The following is a 21,096-nucleotide window of genomic DNA, read 5'->3' as shown; positions in this document are numbered from 1 at the left end:
CCGGGTTCTGCTGCTTCCTGCTGTGTAAACTTGAGCAAATCACTTCCTCTGAGCCTCAGTTTCCTCCTCTATAAAATGGGGATAAGAACCTCACAACTTTGTTGTGAGAATTAGGTGAGATGATGAGTGTAAACTACTAGGCTGAACCATATGAAATCATCTCTCTCTGACCATTTTGACCTTTCAAACGGCATTTTGTCTTATTCAGCCTGGCAGGTAGTCAGTGTTTAAGAAATGGTGGCTGTTATTACCGCATCTCGTTGGGCTGATATTTCTGCTGATATTTCTGCCCAACTGAACAGGTGTTTCATTCTTTCATTCAAAACATATCTTCTGAGCACTGTGCGTCAGCAATTGCCAAAAAGAGGAAAACAAAGCAATCCTTTTAAAGGTAGCTCTCAATACTTCAGTGGCAGTGGAATATGTGAAAAGGGCCTTAGAATGCCAGTCAGAGACTGTCCTTTAAGAGTCACCTTGGGGTTTACCCACGATTGTGATAAAGCGGGCCTTAGCTCACAGAATGTGAGGGGCTGAGGCAAAGGCAGGCTTGACTTGAACCTGACACTTTGCTTGGAGACCAGCTAAAGAAGACCAGACCTTTGCTTTCTCAGGGATCAGGGCTGAACAGGAGCTAGCTGGCTGGCGGGGGCAGGGTGGGGGATGGTGAGGCACAGATGAAAAATCAGATTTCTGACATCAGCCAGGCTTGAAAGAAGGCTGCAGAGCTGAGTTTCCTGCCTGGACATGTCCTTTTTCTGGTTGTCCAGCTGGAGAAGAGGTTCCATGTGCTGTCATTTGGTATCACCCACTGTATTTAGTTAGCCCCCTGGGACCTGATGTCACTTTGATGCCACTTGGGTGAGAATCCTGGATAAGTCCCTCTGGGAAGGCAGAGTTTATCCCTGGATGCTCTTTTGTTTGGAGGGGGAGGGACCCCACTTCCATTGGCTTTTAGCTATGCCAGGGTATGGATCAGGTCCCATCTGGAATGAAGAGGCTGGAAAAATTGGGACCTCAACTCCCCTCACTGGGAACCGAAGACTAACTTATTAAAATGCAGAAACAAATTGTGTCCCAGGGAAGGGTGAGGGGAAGGAGGCCAGAGGTGAGGGAGTGTGCTTTTCCTTTAAATGAGGCTGATGTGGGTTCTCATCTTGACCATGGGCAGCAGGGACCTGGCCAAAGGCACTCCCCTTGCTGAGACAGAGGCCAGTCCTGGTTACATGGCAGCAGCCACGGTTCAGCAAGAGGAACTTCTGGAGGGGCAAGGTTCTGCACTCCAGGGCTAAGGAGGGCCAATGTCTACCTTGTGTTTCTCTTTTTGGTATTATAACAATCAACCTTTGCTAGCCATTGCAGTCAGACTGACTGGACTCTGGGGATTTAAGGAATGTACCTATTTCTATAATTGAGACTCAGCCTGATAGCAAAGATTCCACAACTATGCCTTCCAAAATGGTAGCCACTCATGGCTTTTGAACGCTTAAAATGTGGCTAGTCTGAACAGAGATGTGACATAGGTATAAAAAACACACATCAGCTTTTAAAGACTTACTACCAAAAAAGAGAACATAAATATTTCGTCAATATTTTCAAATTTTGATTATATATCAAAATGATAATAATTTGGATATGTTGGGATAAATAAACCATATTATTAAGTTAACTTCACCTGTTTTTTACTTTTTAAAATGTGGCTACTAGGAAATGTAAAATTACACGTATGGCTTGTGTTATATTTCTATTAAAAGGTGCTGTTCTAGAAGTCTCGGGGTGATTTTCAGCAATCCTGGGCCGGGTGAGTGGCCAAAATGTGAAAACTCCAGCAGGTTGGATTTAACACACCAGCATCTCTTGGGGAGTCTCAGAAATAGGTGGGTCAGGAAACCGCCATTAAAGGTTGTCCTGGCTGTGGCTTGGGCCACGTTAGCTGGGTATAAAAGGGAAGTGTGACCTCAGAGGGCTGGGCCCATGGGTTAAGTCCAGGAGTAAGAGAACTAGTGATTTTCATTTTGCAGTGGTCCTTTAAAATAGCTGCACCAAACATCAGTCCAGAAGCCCAAGCTGGGGCTGAGGAGTAAGAAGCTTGGAGGTGGCTTTGAGGCTCAGCACAAACTAGATGGCTTTATTTTAGGGACTCAGGAGTTTGTTCACAAAGCCCCTGTTAGATCATGGCTATGTTGTGTGGATTTTTATACCATGGGTCAAATCACAATTACCTACATATAACAATTCCATATGATGAGAACATATTACCCAGAGCAGTGGACTCCACTGGTGGACACCATTCCCCAGCTTCTGTGACTTTGCTGTGAACACCTACAGCTGTGATCCTCTTTAGATGATTGCCTGTGGGCTACTGCCACCCCCTTGCCTGTTCAGAGGGCCAAAGTCCCCATAGCCAATGACTGACTGGTGCAGGGGCATGAAACTCTGCCTCCAGTTGGAACGACTCTAATCTGCCACGCATTCTCCAGCACTCTCCAGTGATGAGGTCAAGGCTCTGCCTGAAATCACACTCTTGTTTGGCTTCTTCCCTTTCCTCGTCCTGCTCCCTCCACTCCCTTTCTGGTTTCTCCTGGAGGCATTTCCTTAATAAATCACTTGCTACCAAATGTTCCTCTCAAGGCCTGCTTCTGGGGAACCTCACCAGAAAAAGTCAGACTTTATCGTGGGTGTTGGTCTTGACCTTGGGTGGTGGCCATGTAATACACATCCACTCAGTGTGTGTGGGATTCCAAACCCTTGAGATATCCTTTCTGAATGCCTGATCCCACGCCCAGAAGAGCTGCAGGACCAGGAGAGGGCCCTGTGTGGCCTGCCTCACTCCAGGCAGTGTCCACGAAACAGTGATGAATGTCGCACCAAGAGCCACATACATGATTTCCCCTCTATTTATTTTATTTTTAAAAATTTTTTTTATTGCTGTTTAATCAGGCTCTTCCCCAAACATCTTTTGATCTCCATCATGGCCTCTTGTCCAGAAAGTTGAAACAGTGGCCTGCTTCTTGCCATCTTCACGACACCACCTGCCCTCTTTATAGGCAAATATTTCAAAATAATGACTGAAACAGGAACTCAGCTGAGTTTTGCAATACAGAAGTGTATTCTAGGCCTACATTTGTAGAAAGTGGTGGGCGGGGGAGAGCAACAAATCCAAGGGGGCTGGGGGGACATCCATGTCAAAGGTAGTCACACGAGTGGGCAAGCAAGATGTGAATGGGTGTCTGAATCCTGGGGTCTCCAGAATCATTAGAAGTTACTGACTTATTGATGGGGAGAGCCTTAGAAAAATCTATAAAAACATGCTGTCTCCACGTGGGAAGCACTCACTTCCCTGTAAGGCAGACTAGAAAAAGATGAAAGGAAGCCCAAAAACCCACATTAACCAAACACACACGCACATGACAAACTCTAAGTTTCCAGATAAACACCCACAAATAGGCACTTGGTGTCTTCAGCTCTGGGGTTGGAGACATCTGGGGGTTTGGCCCCCAAAGGCAGGAACCACTGTCCCCAAAGGGGGGACAATAGCTTCTGAAGTCTCTGGGGTCTGATCTGTTGGGTGGTACTGGCCCAGCTGGACGGGAAGGAGGCCGGTTTAAAGAAGACCCACCCCTCTCATTTCACTGAGATAGTACTTTCTGGAAGATCTGTGTCCTGTGCATTTCCTGAATGTAGCAGATGGGTATTTCTAAAGACCCTACACTGAAAGAACAAATGCTGGCCATTTAAATGTGGGTGCCATAGGTTGGGAACTGACCAGCCCCATGAAGCAGGGACCAGAGCCAGTTTGTTACTAAACACTGTATCCTCAGAGCCCACTCTGTCTGGTACTTAGTAGGCATACAACATGTTTGTTGAACGAGTGAATAATCCAAGAAGAAAACCCCCTTCTCCAAGAATACAAATTTATAACCTTTTCATTGGTTATAAATCAATTCTTTTTTAACTCGCAAAAGGGAATTGTAAGTCACTTATTCTCCGGAATCGGCTGGCCCTAGAGGAACTGTTTTTGGTTGAAACTGAGTCTTTTCAGTTGGAGCTAAAGAACTAATGTGATTATGTCCAAATGAGAAGGTCTTCAGCAAATGCACTGGTGAACTTCAATGAGATAATCAGCTTGTTTCTAAGGCCAGCAGCTGGCCCAGAACTGGCTGTTCTGGCTGGGAGCTAGGACACGATCTTTGTGTGTGGGGGCTGATGTCTGGAGAGGAGGGGTGGGTCTTGGATTATATCCTGGGGGCAGGTCTGAGCCTGGCTGGTGGGGAAGAAGTCCTTGTCTAGCTGCCTGGAGAGATGGCATCGGAATAGGAAGTGGAGGCCGTGAGAGGAGGGAGCTCAGGGACTGGCCAGAGACTCAAGAACCTGGCAAGAGAAGATGGATAAGGCTCACCCTGCGGCATTTTTACACCCCGAACTCTCAGGCCACAAGGATGCTGGTTTGGGGAGAAACCTCCAAGCATCTGGGAGAGCCTGAGTCCATGAGAAAATGAGGCATAGGGGCATCTCGAAAACGGAGAAGGCTGCTTTGATAACATCTGCTTCCAGGGAAGGTTCTAAGCTCAATTATTGGACCCTTAGGGAATGGGGAGGCTAGCCAATGGTGTCTACACTGCAGAGAGAAAGCCAAGGGGATCTGAAGGAGGCTGGTAAGGAATGAATAATTGGGGGTGGCACATGGACACTCCAAGGGTTTAAAATGATGATGGCAGTTCAAGGTATATCTGGAGGTTCTGGAGTCCCTTTCCACGCAATCTACCTTGACCTTCAGGTATGGTTACCAAAAGAACTGATCATCCCAGAACCTCCTTCCCTTCTCCCCTCATTTGATTTTGTTCAGGAGGCTAAGGATTCTCTGAGGAATGGCTTGGGTACATGGGTTTTTGTTTCATTTTGTTTTTCATGTCAGGGCTATACAGATGTTGGCCAAATGTACAGCTATTTTCAGGAAGGACAGAGTTGAGGCTCACTGGAGGTGACTTCGGTGAATGCTGAGGCCCTTCCAAGGGAGGGCAAGGCATGGATACCCCAAATCCTTTCCCACTTCCTAAAGCTCTCTTAATGGGGCCCTCCAGTCCATGCCAGGCAGGGGGAAGCTCTGGGGGTTATGAAGAGTCTGGAGGATTTGGGGAAGAAGGGAGGTGCCAAGCTCCCTGTCGTGTAAGCCCCAACAGGTGGGTTTTCTCCTGTTTGTAATACAAGTGCCTGACTCAGTTTTGATGGCTGAGGCTACCACTTCAGAGACGGCTATCTCAGGTAAATGTATTGCAGCCACACGACTAGAAAAAGAGCCAGGCTGCCTCCCAACATGGAATCTCCTTTCTTTTAGAGATCTTGGTTGATTTTGATAACTGACCATTTGGACCACTTTTTTTTTTTTCTCTCACCTCGCTTTAAATTCCCACTCTAACGTTTTAAATTCACCAATAATGGGTGAGCCCTCAAAACTCTAGGCATCTCCCCTCAACCCCCGCAAAAAGCATAACCCCAATCCTATGAATTCTCTCTCTTCCTGTGACCTCACTGTGTGGCCCCAGATGTGCCAGGTAATATCCAGGTCCTGTAAGTAATATGCTCTGTTTTTCCCCCCAAGTGTCCGGATAATTATTGCTAAAGGGCATCTTGCAATCGTAATAAGAGAACCACGAGGGCTGGTCCAGCCATCACACTGGCACACAACAGCCCCCCTGCAGGTCAGGGCACCATGTGCCACCACTTGAAGGTGAAGGGCTTCCTGCGCACGTTGGTGCCGCAGTGCACCTCCCCCAGGAACTTATGGTAGGCGGAGATGTCGTCGACGAAAGTGCAGCAGAGGCCCAGGGGCTCCAGCAGGGAGCGCACATGCGTCTCCAGGCAGCACACCTCCTCAACCTGGGGCCCGAACGGCTTGGGGATGCCCAGGTCCTTGTCCAGCACAATCATGTTCACCTGTGATGGGGGCGGGGCAACAGCTCTGTTTAGTGAGTATCTACTACACCTGGCCCTGTTCTCAGCTCTCTGAACCCTCCCAACAACCCTGTGATCATCCCCACCTTACAGGTGAGGAAACTGAGGTTCAGAGGGGGCTAAGCAACTCATCCATGGCAGAGCTGAAGTGGAAAACCAGCCAACCTGCCCGTGTGTATGTGTATGTCCATGCACGTGCATGCAGCGATGTATGTCCGCATCAGCGTGTGCACTGCATGCACACGAATATGTGTTTTCATGCACGTACATGTGTGTATATATGCGTCTGTGTGTGGGTGTGTATGTGTTCTAACTTCTCTATCTCATAGAAGCCTCTCCTCTGTGATAACAAGGATCCTTCCTGTCCATAAAGGCCTTTTCAATTTCCAAAGCACTTTCCAATCTGTGAAGGTCAAGGATCCCCCAGGACCCCAGTGAGGCTGCTAGGATAAGCATATGACCCCAGGAGGGAATGAGGCCCAGAGAGGGCACGTGCCTGGGGTGAGTGGGAGGCCACACAGCAGCTCAGCCTGGACTGGGACCTGGGCCTCCCAGCTGGACAGCCTCAGCTGAGGGGTTCCTCTGGATCTGGCTGTTCCTGATTGGCCCGGATGAGGTTTGGGGTCCGGAGCGCCTCACCATGTTTGGGAAGAAGGCTCTGGCCTGGCGGTCCTCGTCCATCTTGAACAAGGCAGGCAGGTCGATGATGTCCTGTTCTGTCAGTCCCAGCTCCTTCTTGAGGATGTCACGGTTCCAGTCCAAGCAGCGCTGAGCGAAGGGGAAGGAGGGAGGGCAGGCGAATGAGGGGAGACCCTTGCCACCTTCGTCATTGCACCAGCCCTGGGGCCCTGGCACTCCAGGGAGACTTCCAGGGCCCCTCCTGCCCCTCCGCCAGGGCTCAGTCATGCCAGTAATAAAGACACTACTAAGGTCTCATTTACTAAGCACCGACTATGAGCCAGACCCTGGGCTAAGTGCTTGCCAAGTGGTGTCTCCCTGAATCCTCAGGCCACCCTTTGATGTAAGAGTAACAGTGACAATGATTTTGATTAACAATAATAAAAGCTAATACCTACCTTAAGTGTACGGTATTACTTATTTAAGCCTCAACCTCATGAGGTAGACACTATTATTATTCCCTTATTAGAGATGAGGGAACCCAAGACATGGAGTCCTTAGTGGGTTGCTCAAGATCCTACTGCCAAAAGTGGGGGGCCATGATTTGACTCCAGACCCACCTGATGCCAAAAAATGACCATTTGAGGGGAGTTATAGTAAAGTCAACTTTCAAATAGCCAGTGAGGCGTTGTGTGAACTTTGGGAAACCTTACAGTTACTTCTCCAGCAGCCACTCCTCCTGTTGCCCTGAAATGTAGAAGCATGCGGTTGGACTGAATGGAACACAACCTACCGTCTGGTGAGAGTTAATTAGTGGACTCTTGCCCTTACCTCTTTGCTCCAGTGATTGGTTCAAGGATGGGCAGTAAACCAGGTTTAAGGCAATCAGTGTATGGAATTTCCTTGGCTACAGTTATTTGTTCAGGTTGGCACAATCAGATTGAAATGCAAGGCTTTTGTTTAACTGTTGGAGGCATATAAAACCTCTCTCTTTGTGGATGGTGTGATGTGAGACCTTGAACTGTTGCAGCTAATCTGCAGAACTCAAGAAGTACAGAGAAATAGAGTGGGAGCCCTGATCAATCTGCACCTGAAATCCATACCACTGTTGAACTTTCCACTTATAGGAGCCAATCGTGCCTTTTTGTTTAAATCAGTTTGAGTTTTTAAAAAACTTGATACTTTCAATATGCCCATGCAAATAAAGACAGAACTAATTCAAGTAAATATGACCCTGGTGACTGGTTTCTACTTCTGGAGACAAATCTTTGAGACTTAGGTACTCAGAAGGTGGGATTTATCCATAGATAGAAAACTTCAGGGGTCTCTGATCCCCTAAAACAAATCAAAATTCAGAGCATATATTCATATGTGTATTTTTCTGGAGAACAAGTCTGCAGTTTTCATCATATTTTAGTGAATGCGTGTCTCCTCCAAATGTTGTGAGTTCTTGCCTTACAGAGCCCTTGGCTCCTTAGTATTGCCTGATACGCCTTCCTTCCCAGGGCTCCTGTCTGCTTCTAGCCTCCACTGACCTGTACCTTCCGCCTTTGTCATTCCGTTCAGCCTCCAGCTTTAGCACAGGAGTAGAGCAGGAAGGCTGGACCGAATGCTTGTTGAGGCTGTCCCCTCTGTAATGTGCCCTGAACTCTTGGCTATGGAAACCCTGATGATGTGAGAGGTGTTATTGGTCACAGCCTCATCCCACCCACAGGTCCCTGCCCCACCTCACCTGGAAGTACTGGTTCTCCTGCACGAGACTCTCATTGGACAGAATCTTGTTGATGGTGATTCGCTTGCTGCTCATCCCGCCCAAGCCTGGAGGGGGGGGGTCAAAGGACAGGGGACAGTCCAGCCTTAGGTACCCAGCCTGAGTGCTCCCCTTTGCCAAGGTTCCCCAGCCTCTGGGATAACTGTAGGATGAGGGAGATGGGGCTGGGACAGGCTGGGGCACAAGAGGGCAACCTCAGCGGAAGCCAAGCCCCCTCTGCTGGGAGGGCAGCACACACTATGCTCTCCACAGTTGGCTGTGTCACCTGGGCCAGGGAATGGGTGGCAGCTGCCTTGCTTTCTCTCTGACCAGAGGATCAGGTGGCCCAGTAGCCACCTGGGTCTCCCACCTGGAGCCTGCTGCTAAGGATGAGCAGCTGACCTGAGTGAGTGTGGCAGAAGCAGGATGCCCAGAGGTGTCACCCTTCCTGTTTTCCAGAACTGCCTCATACTTGGCCTCTGCCCTGGTCTATGTCTACTTTTGCCTCCTCTCCCACCATGCTGGCCCATGTGGCTTCTGGCTTGATTGGTAACATTTAACACTCGTGGAGCACCTGCTGAATGGCAGGTAGTCTTCTCTGAGGGTTCCTCTGGGGGCTCAGCTCCCTGCTCCCTGCCAAGGCCCTGTGGGCACTCACCTTTGAACATGATGGCCTCCCCATGGCCCTCCTTCTGCTTCTCTCTGAAGAGCTTGTAGCAGGCCGAGGTGCTGGCCATGAGCATCCGGAATTTCTGTGAGAGACCGTCAGAAGGATGGTGTCAGCAGAGAGGAAGTGGCCAAACAGCGTGAGGGAGCCCCTGCCCTGAGGACCCGGGGCCCTATCTGTATGTGTCTCAAGCTGCCCCCAGGCTAAGTGGCAAAGGCTGCCTGGCAGGGTTTTCTCTGTTTCAGAGGAATATTTCTCACCCCTCCTGCTACAGCAATTCCTCCACTTTAGCTACACCATTGAGTCAAAGCTCAGGGTCAAAGGTGGCTTTGGATAGAGAGAAAGAGCTTCTCCAAGTTGTCGAGAGGCCAGGTCGTTTGCACAAAATTTCCAGGGCATGCCCAGTTTCTTTAACTTCAGAAAATGAAAGAACTTTTTTCCAGAGCCCCAGGCCCATACCCCATTGCTCTCCAGGGCATTGCAGCCAGTACAGTAGCCACTAGCCCTGTGGGATTACTGGACACTTGAATTGTGGCTAGTCAAGTCGAGATGTGCTAAGAGTAAAATACGTATCAGATTTTGATGACTTAGTATGAAAAATAGAACGTAAAATCTCGTCAATAATTTTTATAATCATCACATGCTGAAATGCTAATATTTGGGATATATTGGGTTAAACATTTACCTGCCACAGCAACAACATACAAACTAGCTCCAGCCTACTTCCTTCTTCCTCTATGTGGTCCACTTCCTTTAGGTAACCCTCTTGGATGACAAGAGCTGATAGGACGGGGTTCTCTGAGATTCTATTCACTCCAGCTTCAGGGGCCAGCTCACCTTCGTGCCTGGGATGGGGACGAAGGTCATGAACTCATCCACGTGGCCCACGGTCAGCCAGTCCGAGTAGAGCTCCACAGGCGCCTGCACCTGCTGGGCCTTCAGGAAGTCCCTCACCACCTTTGTCATCCTCCGACCACCGGACCTAGGGTGGGGATGGAGAGGAGGCAGCTCTTCAGAACGTGCCCACTGTGCCTGCCTCACCAGAGGGCCTGCAGGAGGCGTTCAGCCTCTAGAACCCAGCCTGGACCCAGTGTGGGATCAGCAGAAAAGTCACAGGAAGGAGCCTCAGTCGTAGAGACCCTGGCACAGGCAGAAAGGCATTTGAGCCCAAGGAGAAAGAAGGAGTTAGCTGTAGCCGTGGCCTGTGCAAAGGGCATTAAGCCCAGCCATCAGCCCCTGAGGGTGTCTGTGGGTGTAAGGAAGCCAGCTTCTGAGCTCAGGGATCCTTCCTGGACTGCTGGAGAGGGCTAGGGCACAGGCATGCTTCCAAAATCCTCCCCAGCTCATGTATCTCTTTGCTTATTAACTTCTCAATTTCAATCTTCAATCAATTCAAGTGACACCTCTTCCAGGAAGCCCTTTTTGACTTCTACACTCACTGAGGTCTTCAATTTCCCCATTACCTTTAGAATATAACCCAAGACCCTTACAGTGGCCAACAAATTCCTCTCTGATCTGGCTCCCGCCTGGCTCTCCTACCTCATCTTCCTCCCTTCCTCCTGTTCTGTTTGCTCCAGCCACATGCTAAGCTTGTTACCACTTCAAGGTTTTGCTCATGCTGTTCCTTCTATTTGGAATGCTCTTCCCCTTTGACCTTCCCATGGCTGCTTCTTTCTCATCATCCAAGCCTCAATTCCAAAATCACTTCCTCAAAACCGCAAAAGGGCTAAAGTGCCCCCACCCCATCACTCTTTTTCATGTACCCTCTTTTATCTTCTTCATTGCACTGCTCAGCACCCAGAAGTGTCTTATTTACTTGCTTGCTTCCATGTTTATTTTTGACACTCCCCGACCCCTATCTGAAAATTCCCTGAGACCTGGGATTTTGTCTGTTTTGTTCATTGCTGTCTTCCCAGAGCCTAGAATAATGCCTGGTACAGAGAAGACTCTTATTAGATCTTTGTCTCTAAGAAGCCCCCCGCAAATCCCCCAAGAGGGTTAGGGACCCCTCCTTGAGTTTCCTTGGCTCTCTTCCATTCTATCACTGTACATATTCCCTATTTCATGTCTGTGGTCTCCACCATCTCCTTGAAGGTATGGGCTGGCCTTCATGTTTGGAACCCCATGCCTGACACATGGCTTAGTACTTGGCTGATGCTTGGGAAATACCTGTTGAATGGATCAGTGACTACTGAGTGGAGGGAGAAGGAGGGTAGGGTGGGCAAATGGTCACTGCCTGTGCCAGTGGTCTTCCCCCAGAAAGTAGAGTATCTCATGCGGCTCAGAAGGACTTGGTATCCAAATCCTGGCTGATCCCATATGTGCAGGTTCCTGGCAGCCCTTTTGTGAACTGAGGGTCCACAGTACTCATTCTTTCCCCAGCAACTGCCCTGACCAAGGAAGAGTTTGCCTTTTCATTGACTGGTGGGTCACCTGGGGAGGGAGTGAGGGTGTTGTGGACAGGCCAGGGAGCCAGGGACTGGGCAGGGCCATGTCTTCTCATGTGTCATTTGTATATAGGCATTCTTGATGATTGGTTGGTGTGTTCCCACTCATCCTCTTTCAGTATTCCTTCTCTGGACTCCTTCATCCCTTCCCCACCTGGCTTATAATCTCTTTATATACCCTCCCATTTGGGGAAGAGGGTTATTTATTTAGTTTTATATTAGGTTCTAATTCATACTAAGATGTAGAGGCTAACTTTCTTTCCAAGAGTGTCTGTATCTTGTAAGAGAGTTGTGGGAGAGGGTAATTCTCTCAGCCAATCACTCCATGCCTAAGCCACCCGGGACACTCACCACCTTCCAACCCCCACCCTCCCCTTCTGCCCCAGCCCCTCCCTGGCTTCTCTTACAGCGGAAAGCTGCTCCCGATGAGGATCCGGCCCAGGGGGTACGTCTTGCCATTCACGGTCACTGGGGGACTGACTTCCAGGTTCCCAAAGGAATCAAGGCTGGTGACAGGCTCAAAGAGGGGCTCCCGGGTCACATAGCCAAAATCTGGGCCCTAGGCAGAGGGCACACACCCGTCATTAGTCTCCTGCGGCCAGGAGCCCTTAGCTCCAACCCAGCAGCCCTCTAATGACTACTTTTCACCACCTTTGGACTGGCACTGTGGGCACCTGAGATCTAGGGGGATCAACCATGGTCTTCTTATTCCCACTGAAGAGCAGGGCCCTGGCACGGGGAGGCTGAGTTTGTGATTACACTGGTGTGAGTGTGGGATGAATATGAGTACACGAGTGTGTTTGAGTGTGCACGTGTGTGTATGCAGGCACATCTGGGTCTCTGCACGTGCCTGTTTCCCAAACACAGAGATGTATTGGTTATTTCATGACTGGTCCTCATTTTGTGCTGCTGATGTCCCTGCTCATCTCTCAATTTCTCTGACCCTCTGTTTCCCCATCTAGAAAAGTAGCGTCAGATCATGTGACCTGGGGCAGGGTGGTAGATTGTATTCTTATTCCTAGAGACTTGCTACTCACAGTAAGGGTTTTGCATCCCATGCCATTGCTATGTAACTTCTGGTAGCTCCCTATGGCAGGAATATACTTCCTGCCCAGCGTCAGAATTGGTTGTGTGATTTGCTTTGGACAATGAAATGTGAGCAGAAGTGATACATGCCAGCTCAGAACACAAGCCATGAGTTCACTGTGTATGCTTGTCAACTCCCTTTCTTTTCTCCTTGTGCTAGGAGAATGGCATTTCCCAGACTGGGGATGCTCCTGCATCTTGGGCTCTAGGATGAAGAAGGGACAAGGAAGCAGAGCTGCAGACAACCAACCAGCAGTCAACATGGAGTGCGAGCAAGAAATGGACCTTTGCTGCTGTCAGCTATTGAGATGTGGGGGCTGTTTGTTACTGCAGCCTTACCTAGTGAAAGCTGACCAATACACACAGGAATGGTAGATATATAACGTATATATCATCCCAACAAGTTCCCAACCAACCATATTTGTTTACTGAGATGTAGCTTCAGAATCCTTCTTAGCACAGAGCTCCAACAGACTGAAGTTATATGATATAACCCCAGGGACCCCCTGAATTTTAAGTTTCCTTCCATGATTTTTTTGGTTAAAAAGTTGAGGTCTTGCTTGGGAGCTTGCACTGGGGCTGGGAATAAGCTTGTCTGGCAAAAATCCTTGTTAATAAAAACCATAGAGTGAGAAGATGTGGCTTATTCTAGCTGGGCTGAGAGGCTCAAAGGACAGCCATGCCAGTGGGTGGATGGCTGCAGCTTAGCGCTTTCTCGCCTGGGAGTCCCAGATGGCCAGGTGCGATTTACCAAAGGCTGGGGAAGCTGAAGATTTATGGCCTCACATAGGCAGACAGGCACGCAACACAAAGATGGGCTTGGCCCAGTCCTCCAGGAACAATGCAGCCTGGGGCTCTTGGAACCTGGCCAGCCTGGGACACTGAAGGTAGGTGGTGACCCAAGAAGAAAGAGTAAGGGCAGGATGTGAGAGGCCTTGGTTCTCAAGCCTGTGGCAATGGCTGGCCAGTTTGACTACTACTCACAGTGTTGGAGGAAGTGAACAGTCCTCACCGAGGACCGTGTCCAGGACTGTGAAATGATCAGAACAACATCTAATAAAAGTCATTGTATCAGATGCAGCCCAGATGCCTGATATAATGCCTTCAATCTTCATAGCAAGCCTGTGAGATGAATACTGTTTCTATCCCCATTTTACAGATGAGCAAAATGAGGCTTGAGGAGCTTAAGTTGCTTGCCCAAGGTCACATTGTGCTAAGAGATGGAACCAGGACTCAAGGCCAGGTCCGACTGACATCCAGAGCTTGGTGTTCACACCATGGGCTACCCTCTCCCATGATGAGGGACCAGGTTAGTGGATGTTCTCAAGAAGTACATGTGGACCTGGCAAAGGGTTGCCTCTGGGCAGCCCTGATGTCTCCCGGGAGGCTGCCCTGCATGTGACCATGGGAAAGCCCCTGGACATACCCCAGCCTCTGCTCCATGCTGTGTCCAAGCCTCCCCCTGTCTGTTCAAGGTGGAAGGTGAGGACGAAGAAGATTGATTTGGCTTCTGTCTTCATGCAGTTGGTTGTTGAGGGCATAAAAGGGGAGTGGTAATGACCTCTAGAATTGGGGGTGGAGTCAGATTGCTTAGAAAAAACACATGACCTGAAAACCACAGCTTTCATGAGCTTTGATGTTGGAACAGTCCTTTTCAACAATTGCTTAACTATAATTTTCCTCTTTGAAACTGATTTTGCTGCAAGTTGGAGGTGGGGTTGTGGCAGGAGTTAGGCCTCTATCTCCCATAGCAACCATTTCCTAATGAGAAAACCCTCCATGTTTTGGAAAACCACCAGTTATCAAAGCAGGAAAGGATGTTAGAGGTCGCTATCCCAACTGACCCATTTTGCAGATGAGGAAACAGAGGCAACAGCCTAATTTGCAACACACTAATTAGCCAAGGGTGCCCAAGGCCTCCCAACTGCTCTGTCCTGTAAGAATCCTTAGGATTGGGCCCTCCCCCCACCCCCAATGTGGCCCTCAGTATCTTACCAGGAGCTGCTTCACCGGGAAGTCCTTCAGGTTTCCATCTCTGGGGGAGTCCAGCACCACGGGGAAGCCTTTGTGGGGGGCCTCGATGTAGCCAAACTCAATTTCATCCTGCGGAGACACCAGGAAGAGCCGTTAGACGAGCCCAGGGGGCCACCAGTGAATACCAGCCAGCCTCCTCATTCTCCTCCCCAGCACGTGACAGCACTGGTTTCTTACATATCCTTCCTCAGACAGTCTCTGTACATCCCAAGCATGTTTTGTATATATACTGACTTCATTTTAAAAACATAATTGGTAACCTGCTGCATATGTTTTCCTGCAAGTAACATCTTAACTTGAAGTGTGTTCTGTATTTATAGATTGACTTCTTTTTATCTGCTATATAGTACTCCACAGTAAGGCTGTCCTATCATAGGGTCACCCTGTCCCCTGTGGATGGACATTTAGGTTGTTTTACAGTCTTTTGCTACTGTAGTGAGTTGCCTTAGACATTTCTGTCCCTATGCACAAGTGCATGTGTGATCTGATGGCAGAACTCTCATATGTGGCGCTGTTGGGTGCCAGGGTATGGATGTTAAGCCACCCTTCTTGCCTGAGCCCAGGGCCACGTCCTTCCCAGCCTGGGGTTCCTCACCTGGATCCAGCGGTCACCCCGGTTCATGTACTGGAAGCAGACCTTCAGTTCACAGTTGGTTTTCTCCACCAGGTTCTTCACCTCTTTTAGGAACAGGTAATTGTCCTTCATGCTGAGAAGTTTAGGGGAGAAGGGGAGGCCAGGAGGAGGGGTAAGGAGGGATGAGGGCCAGCCCATGGAGGTAGCAACAGCAGCTGGCACTTCTGGGCTGCGCTGGGCAGATGAGGCCACATCTGTGTTCACAGGCTCCTTTGCAAAGGCCCAGCAAACTCACCTCGTCACGTGGTGTTTGCCAAGATCATGAATAAATAAAATGAGGAGAGGAACTCTCACCCCTACCTGCCCCAAAGCCTGGCATCTCTGATCCCCCTAAATTTCCAAAGAAGTGCTGTGCCTAGCACGGAGGCAGCGGCTGGGCCCCTGTCCCAGGGGTCCCTTTCGGTGTGACCAGCATTTACATGCAGGCACTTCTTCCCCCTGCTTCTCAACTGGCTTTGGCTGTCTAGCATGTAATAGATGCTCAATTAAAAACTGCTGCATGGATAAGCTGAGCTAGATATCCATTGTACAGGAGATTCCCAACTACACGGCACAGGCCAAGAAGATACAGGAAAGAAGCAGGAGTTATTATTTTCAGAGCACAAAAACAAACTGTGCCAGGACCTTGATAAATACTTTGCCTGCTTCATCTTGTTTAATCCCCACAGTAACTCTGCGATATCTGCATCTCAGAGAAACAGAGGCACAGAGAGGCCAAGTGAGTTGCTCAAGGCCACACAGCTAGTAAGTGACAGAGCCCCAGAAGCCCCGGCTTCAGCCACTCTGCCTTTGCCTCTGTGCTGTGGCTACTGCTTACCAGCACACAAACACCGACACAGGAGGCAGGATGTTGGGGGTCATGATCCATGGAGCAATCCGGAAGGTCACGGTGTCCGTGAAGATGGGGGTCAGGGGAATCGCCTGGGTGTGGGGGAGAAGGGGAGGGGGTCAAAGAGTCTTGTCAGGGTGCTTTTCACTCCTGCCTTCCAAGGTGGGTGAAACTGGTAACAATAGTACCTTATTGGGCACTTACAGTGTGCCAGGTCCTATTTTTCATTTTTTTAAAAATTATTAATGATTAAAAAATTTTTTTCTTTTTTTTTGGGAGGGAGGTAATTAGGTTTGTTTATTTATTTATTTACTTAAATGAGGCTACTGGGGATTGAACCCAGGACCTCACGCATGCTAAACATGCACTTTACCACTGAGCTATATACCCTTCCCCCTTTAACAATTTTTTAAAAAAATTAAAGTATAGTCAGTTTACAACGTTGTGTCAGTTTCTGGTGTTTTGGTCATGCATACACATACATATATTCGTTTCATATTCTTTTTCACTATAGGTCACTACAAGATATTGAATATAGTTCCCTGTGCTCTACAGTAGAAACTTGTATATCTATTTTATTTTACTATTTTTTTTAAAGTTTAACATTTTTTTGTATATCTATTTTATATATAGTAGTTAGTATCTGTAAATCTCGAACTCCCAATTTATCCCTTTCCATCCCCTATCCCCCCAGTAACCACAAGTCTGTTTTCTATGTCTGTCAGTCTGTCTCTGTTTTGTAAATAAGTTCATTTGCGCAATTTTTTTTTTTTTTTAGATTCCACATATGAGTGATACCATATGGTATTTTTCTTTCTCTTTCTGGCTTACTTCACTTAGAATGAGATATCATTTCTGCCTCACAACAACCCTTGGGGGAGATGCTATTTTAATCCTCGTTTTAAAGATGGGGAAACCGAGTCACAGACCTCTGAGTCCCAGAACGGTCACACAGCCGGCCAGGGCCACATGGTTAGTAGGTGGTACGGCCTGTATTAAACCCAGGAGGCCTGGTTGCTGAGCCTGCACTCTTGCCCATTGTTGGATCTTGCCTTATCAAACTTCTCTTCCTGAAACTGGCTCACATGACGGCTGAGCCAGCCCCAGCCTTCCTCCGTTTTGGCTCTGGGCACTTTGCCCTTTCCTATGTGCGAGCATCTTAATGTTATTGGGGAGTATTTTGCTATGTCCAGATCATTCTTTAAGGGAAGGTTCGGGAAACTCACCTGAAATCTCAGGGAAGATGGGATATGATTCCTTTGCATGGCTGGCTTTGGAAAGAGACAGGAAACCTGCCCCTGCCTTTGGTGGGGAGGATGGGGGTGAGACTAGGGCAGGCTGGCCTTTCCTGTATGGGTCTGCCTTTCCAGTCTCTGCTGGTGTCTGCTGGAGGGGCCAGTCTGAGACACCCTGATGGCTAGGGTGCTCCAGGCACCAGTGGGAGCAGGAGAAGCCCCCTCCCTACCCCATCCTGTTAGCTCTGCTTTTTCTGCCTTTCCCTCTTCCCAGGGACTTGAGGGTGCTTTGCGAATGAGCTCTCACAAGTTTGGATGCTCAAAACCATCCTAGGAAGCAGAAGCGTTGGTTGGTTCTGTTTTACGGACAGGGAAACTAAGGCACAGGGGGAAAGTTCACTTGCCCAACGTCTCCTGGGCTCGAACCTGGGCAGTCTGACTCCAGAGCCCCTTCTCGTCAATGTAAGCCAGACTCCGCTCACCTTCTACAGAGCCCATTGCATCCTGCCCCAAAGTGGTCTGGGGGGAAATGTGGGGAGGAGCCCCTGCGTCTGAGAGGGCAGCCAGGTCCCTCTCTATATCGAGCAAAGCAGGGGGGCCTGAGAGGTGGGGGTCTGGGGCTGCAGTCTTTGATGAGAGGTCCTTGTGGGCAGGACAAACCCTAAGTTAATGGGGCTTCTCCTCTAGCGGGGCTCTCTTTTTCATCCAGTTTCCCAAAACCAAGAACGAAAGTGGGTGAGATGTCTGGCCCCAGGGAGGGGACATGGCCTGGGACTGGGATTTGGGGTTCAGCCTGTGGTCAGAGTCAGCAGAGCCCACAGCTAGGGTGAGGGGTCAGTCAGGGGGGGACAAACAGGGCACACAGGCAGTCAGTAAGCCTCACGTGTGTGGCTTCGTTTGTTCCTTGTGCTAACCACTGGGGCTCTGGGCCTCAGAACTAGGCCTGCCCTCTGTAGGGAGGAGGGCAGACCAGGAGACGGGCTTGATGTCAGAAAAAGTCACCCACAGAGACTCCTGGGGAATAGGTACAGCAAAGAGGATCCCCAGAGCACAGCTCCGAGGCCCCGGCAGACATGTGTGGGTGGTGGGGGCATCTCAGTCTCCGAGACTGGACACCTCTACCCTTGGAGCTTTGAAGGGAGTGGAGCACAGCCGGGACTCCTGGGAGTGGCCCTTCCAGAAGGATCCCACCCGGCCCCCTGGAGACCTGGAACCCTCACCTCTGCCATATACTCCAGCAGGCTGACGTGGATGGAGACCAGGCCGGAGAAGCCCTCGTCAGGAAAACGGAGGCCTTCCACGAAGAACAGCAGCTCCGCGGAGCCACCCGTGTACTTGACCACGTGGTAGAGCTTCCGCCGGCCCAGGATGTGGATATAACGCTGGCCAAAAAACGGGTCTAGAGGGAGAAGGACCAGAGTCAGGCCCCGCCCCCAGCCAGGACCCTGCCAGTGGGGCGGGGTCACCGATGGGGGACGAGATGGCAGAGTAACTTGTCCCCTAGAAACAGAGAGAAAAGCACAAGCAGAAAAAGCCACCAGGAGGGCCGCGGCCCGGTCATTGTCCCAGCACTGCTGTGCCCTAGCCGTGGGGCACAGACACCCTCCCTGGCTTCTGGCTTCCTCGTCTATGAAGTGAGCGCGTTCTCCCAGGAAGGGCACATACGCAATGGTAGCAGGTGAGGACTGGGCAGACAGTGGTGTCAAGGAAGGGAATTATTGGTCCTATTATACAGAGGCGGAGACCAAGTCTCAGAAAGGAGAAATGATTTGTTCTGAGTCACGTAGCCAGTAAGTGTCTGAGCTGGGACTCAAATCCATATCTAATTCTTTTTTCTTTTTTTTTTAATGGAGGTACTGGGGATGGAATCCAGGACCGTGTGCAGGCTAAGCATGCGCTCTACCACTGAGCTATACTGTTCCCCTCCAGCTGAGCTACATCCATCTCCCCACCAAGCCCAATTCTGAACCTCAACCTCCCTCCCCTTTATATAAATAAAATACTAATGCACCCATTTGTGCCAAAAATTCCCCTTCATGTAATGGAAGCCATGTTGGCACCTGGGTCTCAGGCTGCACACTTCTCCAGGTGGGAAGAAAGGCAAGCTTCTTCCTGCCCCCCTGAAATCGCCAGCCCTTCACAGTGCTGTCTCCCCCCGGCTTGGGACAGTTGTCTCCCTCCTCCTTTCAAGCCTTACTTTGTATCACTTCTGGGAATTGTGCCAGATCCACCAGAGACCAGGCCGGGGGCTCCGTCTGGAGCTTCCGCAGCCCCCATTCTTCCCCATCACAGCCTTTACATGGATATGATCTCAGTAAATTAGTTGTTGGCCCTGAGAGACTGTCACCTGCGTGGGGGCAGAGACAGGCCCGGCCGGGCCCAGGGCAGGTTGTGTTTAATAAATGTCTACTGAACAAACCAATGGCTCACTCACCACTCCCTATAGGAGAATTTTCAGGCCGATTCAGGGCACAAATAATGAATTACTCCTCTGTGACCTGCATGAGCAAGGTGCATCGGGGGAGACAGAGATGGTCAAGATGCAGCATTTCTGTGTGTCTAAGAGCAGTGCTCAGGTGAAGATAAGCTAGCGCAGGTGTGGGAAGCATAACAGAGCTACAGGGTGAGAGAGCCCGTGGGGATAGTGGGGTGGGGTGTGGAGGGCAGGGGACAGGAGGCGGGCTGGGAAGTGTGAGCAGAGAAAGGCGGCCTTTGAGAGGTCCTTTGGGGCAGCAGAGGTGGGGTGCAGTGAGGAGAGGAGATACTTGCATTGCCAAAGGCATGGAGGTAGGACCCTACGGAGTTCCCGGAGGAGTTTCTTTCTGCCCTGCAGAGCTGGAAGGGCAGAATCAGGCTCAGCTTAGTATTGTTGTCGACAACAACGGTAACGATTAACGATCAGTCACCAAAGGGCTAGGACATGCAACTAGAACAGTCCTGGCATAAACAGGATGCTTGATTCAAATTTGCAAAATGAACATAGGAACCAGTGAAGCCCAGGCTCAGGATGACAATGTGCTCAACTAGACCCCGGTTATGCATTTCACTGAGGGCGGGTCACCTTAGTGGTTATGACCTCCAGAGTCAGGGAGATGTGGGTTCAAGAACCGATCAGGCTTATGAGCTGCGAAACCTCGGGGAATTCACTTAACCTCCTTGAGCCTCAGTTTACTTATCTGTTAAATGCGGGATAATAATACCTATGCTACTGGGTCCTTGCAAGATAAAATGTCACAGTATCAGGAACTGAAGTAAGCTTGGCAACCGAGAGTAACCATCGGTAACACAGCTGGGACCTGCTGGTGTTGCTACTGTGAGAGCCCATGAATGAATCGGCACACACTTTATTGTACAACTCGCAACATGTTCACTGATCATCTTAGGACCAGAAGGCAAAGAAAAATACCTCACTCCACCTTTCCTTGGGTGGGCCCAAGAAATGAAGCACTGGTTGTTCCAAGGAACTCATCACAGCCCGACATAAAGACAAAGTCCTCCTCACTCAGAAAAGACAGCACGTGCCCTGTGTCCCAGTCACTGAGTCGATCCAGATGGATCTGTATAATTTGAAAAATTCTCCCCCAGGCCCCCAGGCCCTTCCCTGTCCACATGTCCCAGGTAGCACTTGAACTGATGCTCAGGAAAGATATCCTAGGCCTAGAAGCTGACTTGTCTTTGCAGAAAGCTCCAAAACTTTCCCAGGGCTCTGGGCAGCCTGGGGAGGTGGGGTGTGTTTGTGTGTGTGTGTGTGTGTTGGCAGGGGAGCAAGGCCAGGTGGAAGGACACGTTCTTGCCCATCTGGAAGCAGTTTTCTCCTTCCTGTGGCCTATAATTTACATGTGCCTAT

At 49.7% G+C, this 21,096-nt stretch overlaps 1 protein-coding gene across 2 annotated transcripts in view; it reads right to left on the bottom strand.

Moving 5' to 3' along the window:
• Positions 1 to 4,870: 4,870 nt before the first annotated feature.
• Positions 4,871 to 21,096, bottom strand: part of PADI2 (peptidyl arginine deiminase 2) — a 45,880-nt gene continuing 29,654 nt past the window's right edge. Inside the window, exons 7-17 of one of the 2 annotated variants that reach the window (XM_072975278.1) lie at positions 20,019 to 20,084; positions 18,470 to 18,648; positions 16,003 to 16,106; positions 15,147 to 15,258; positions 14,513 to 14,620; positions 11,839 to 11,990; positions 9,822 to 9,966; positions 8,976 to 9,069; positions 8,300 to 8,385; positions 6,589 to 6,717; positions 4,871 to 5,931 (exon numbers count right to left, since the gene is read on the bottom strand). In XM_072975278.1, the coding sequence (XP_072831379.1) occupies positions 5,698 to 5,931; positions 6,589 to 6,717; positions 8,300 to 8,385; positions 8,976 to 9,069; positions 9,822 to 9,966; positions 11,839 to 11,990; positions 14,513 to 14,620; positions 15,147 to 15,258; positions 16,003 to 16,106; positions 18,470 to 18,648; positions 20,019 to 20,084 (1,409 nt within the window). In that variant the 3' untranslated portion in view covers positions 4,871 to 5,697. The remainder of the gene's footprint in view (positions 5,932 to 6,588; positions 6,718 to 8,299; positions 8,386 to 8,975; positions 9,070 to 9,821; positions 9,967 to 11,838; positions 11,991 to 14,512; positions 14,621 to 15,146; positions 15,259 to 16,002; positions 16,107 to 18,469; positions 18,649 to 20,018; positions 20,085 to 21,096) is intronic. The other variant, XM_006196697.4, reaches the window with a different exon arrangement.

This window comes from Vicugna pacos, chromosome 13, assembly GCF_048564905.1.
Source record: "Vicugna pacos chromosome 13, VicPac4, whole genome shotgun sequence".
NCBI classification, from domain to species: Eukaryota; Metazoa; Chordata; class Mammalia; order Artiodactyla; family Camelidae; genus Vicugna; species Vicugna pacos.
Note: the sequence above shows the minus strand (reverse complement) of the source record. Positions and strands in the feature narration are given on the sequence as shown.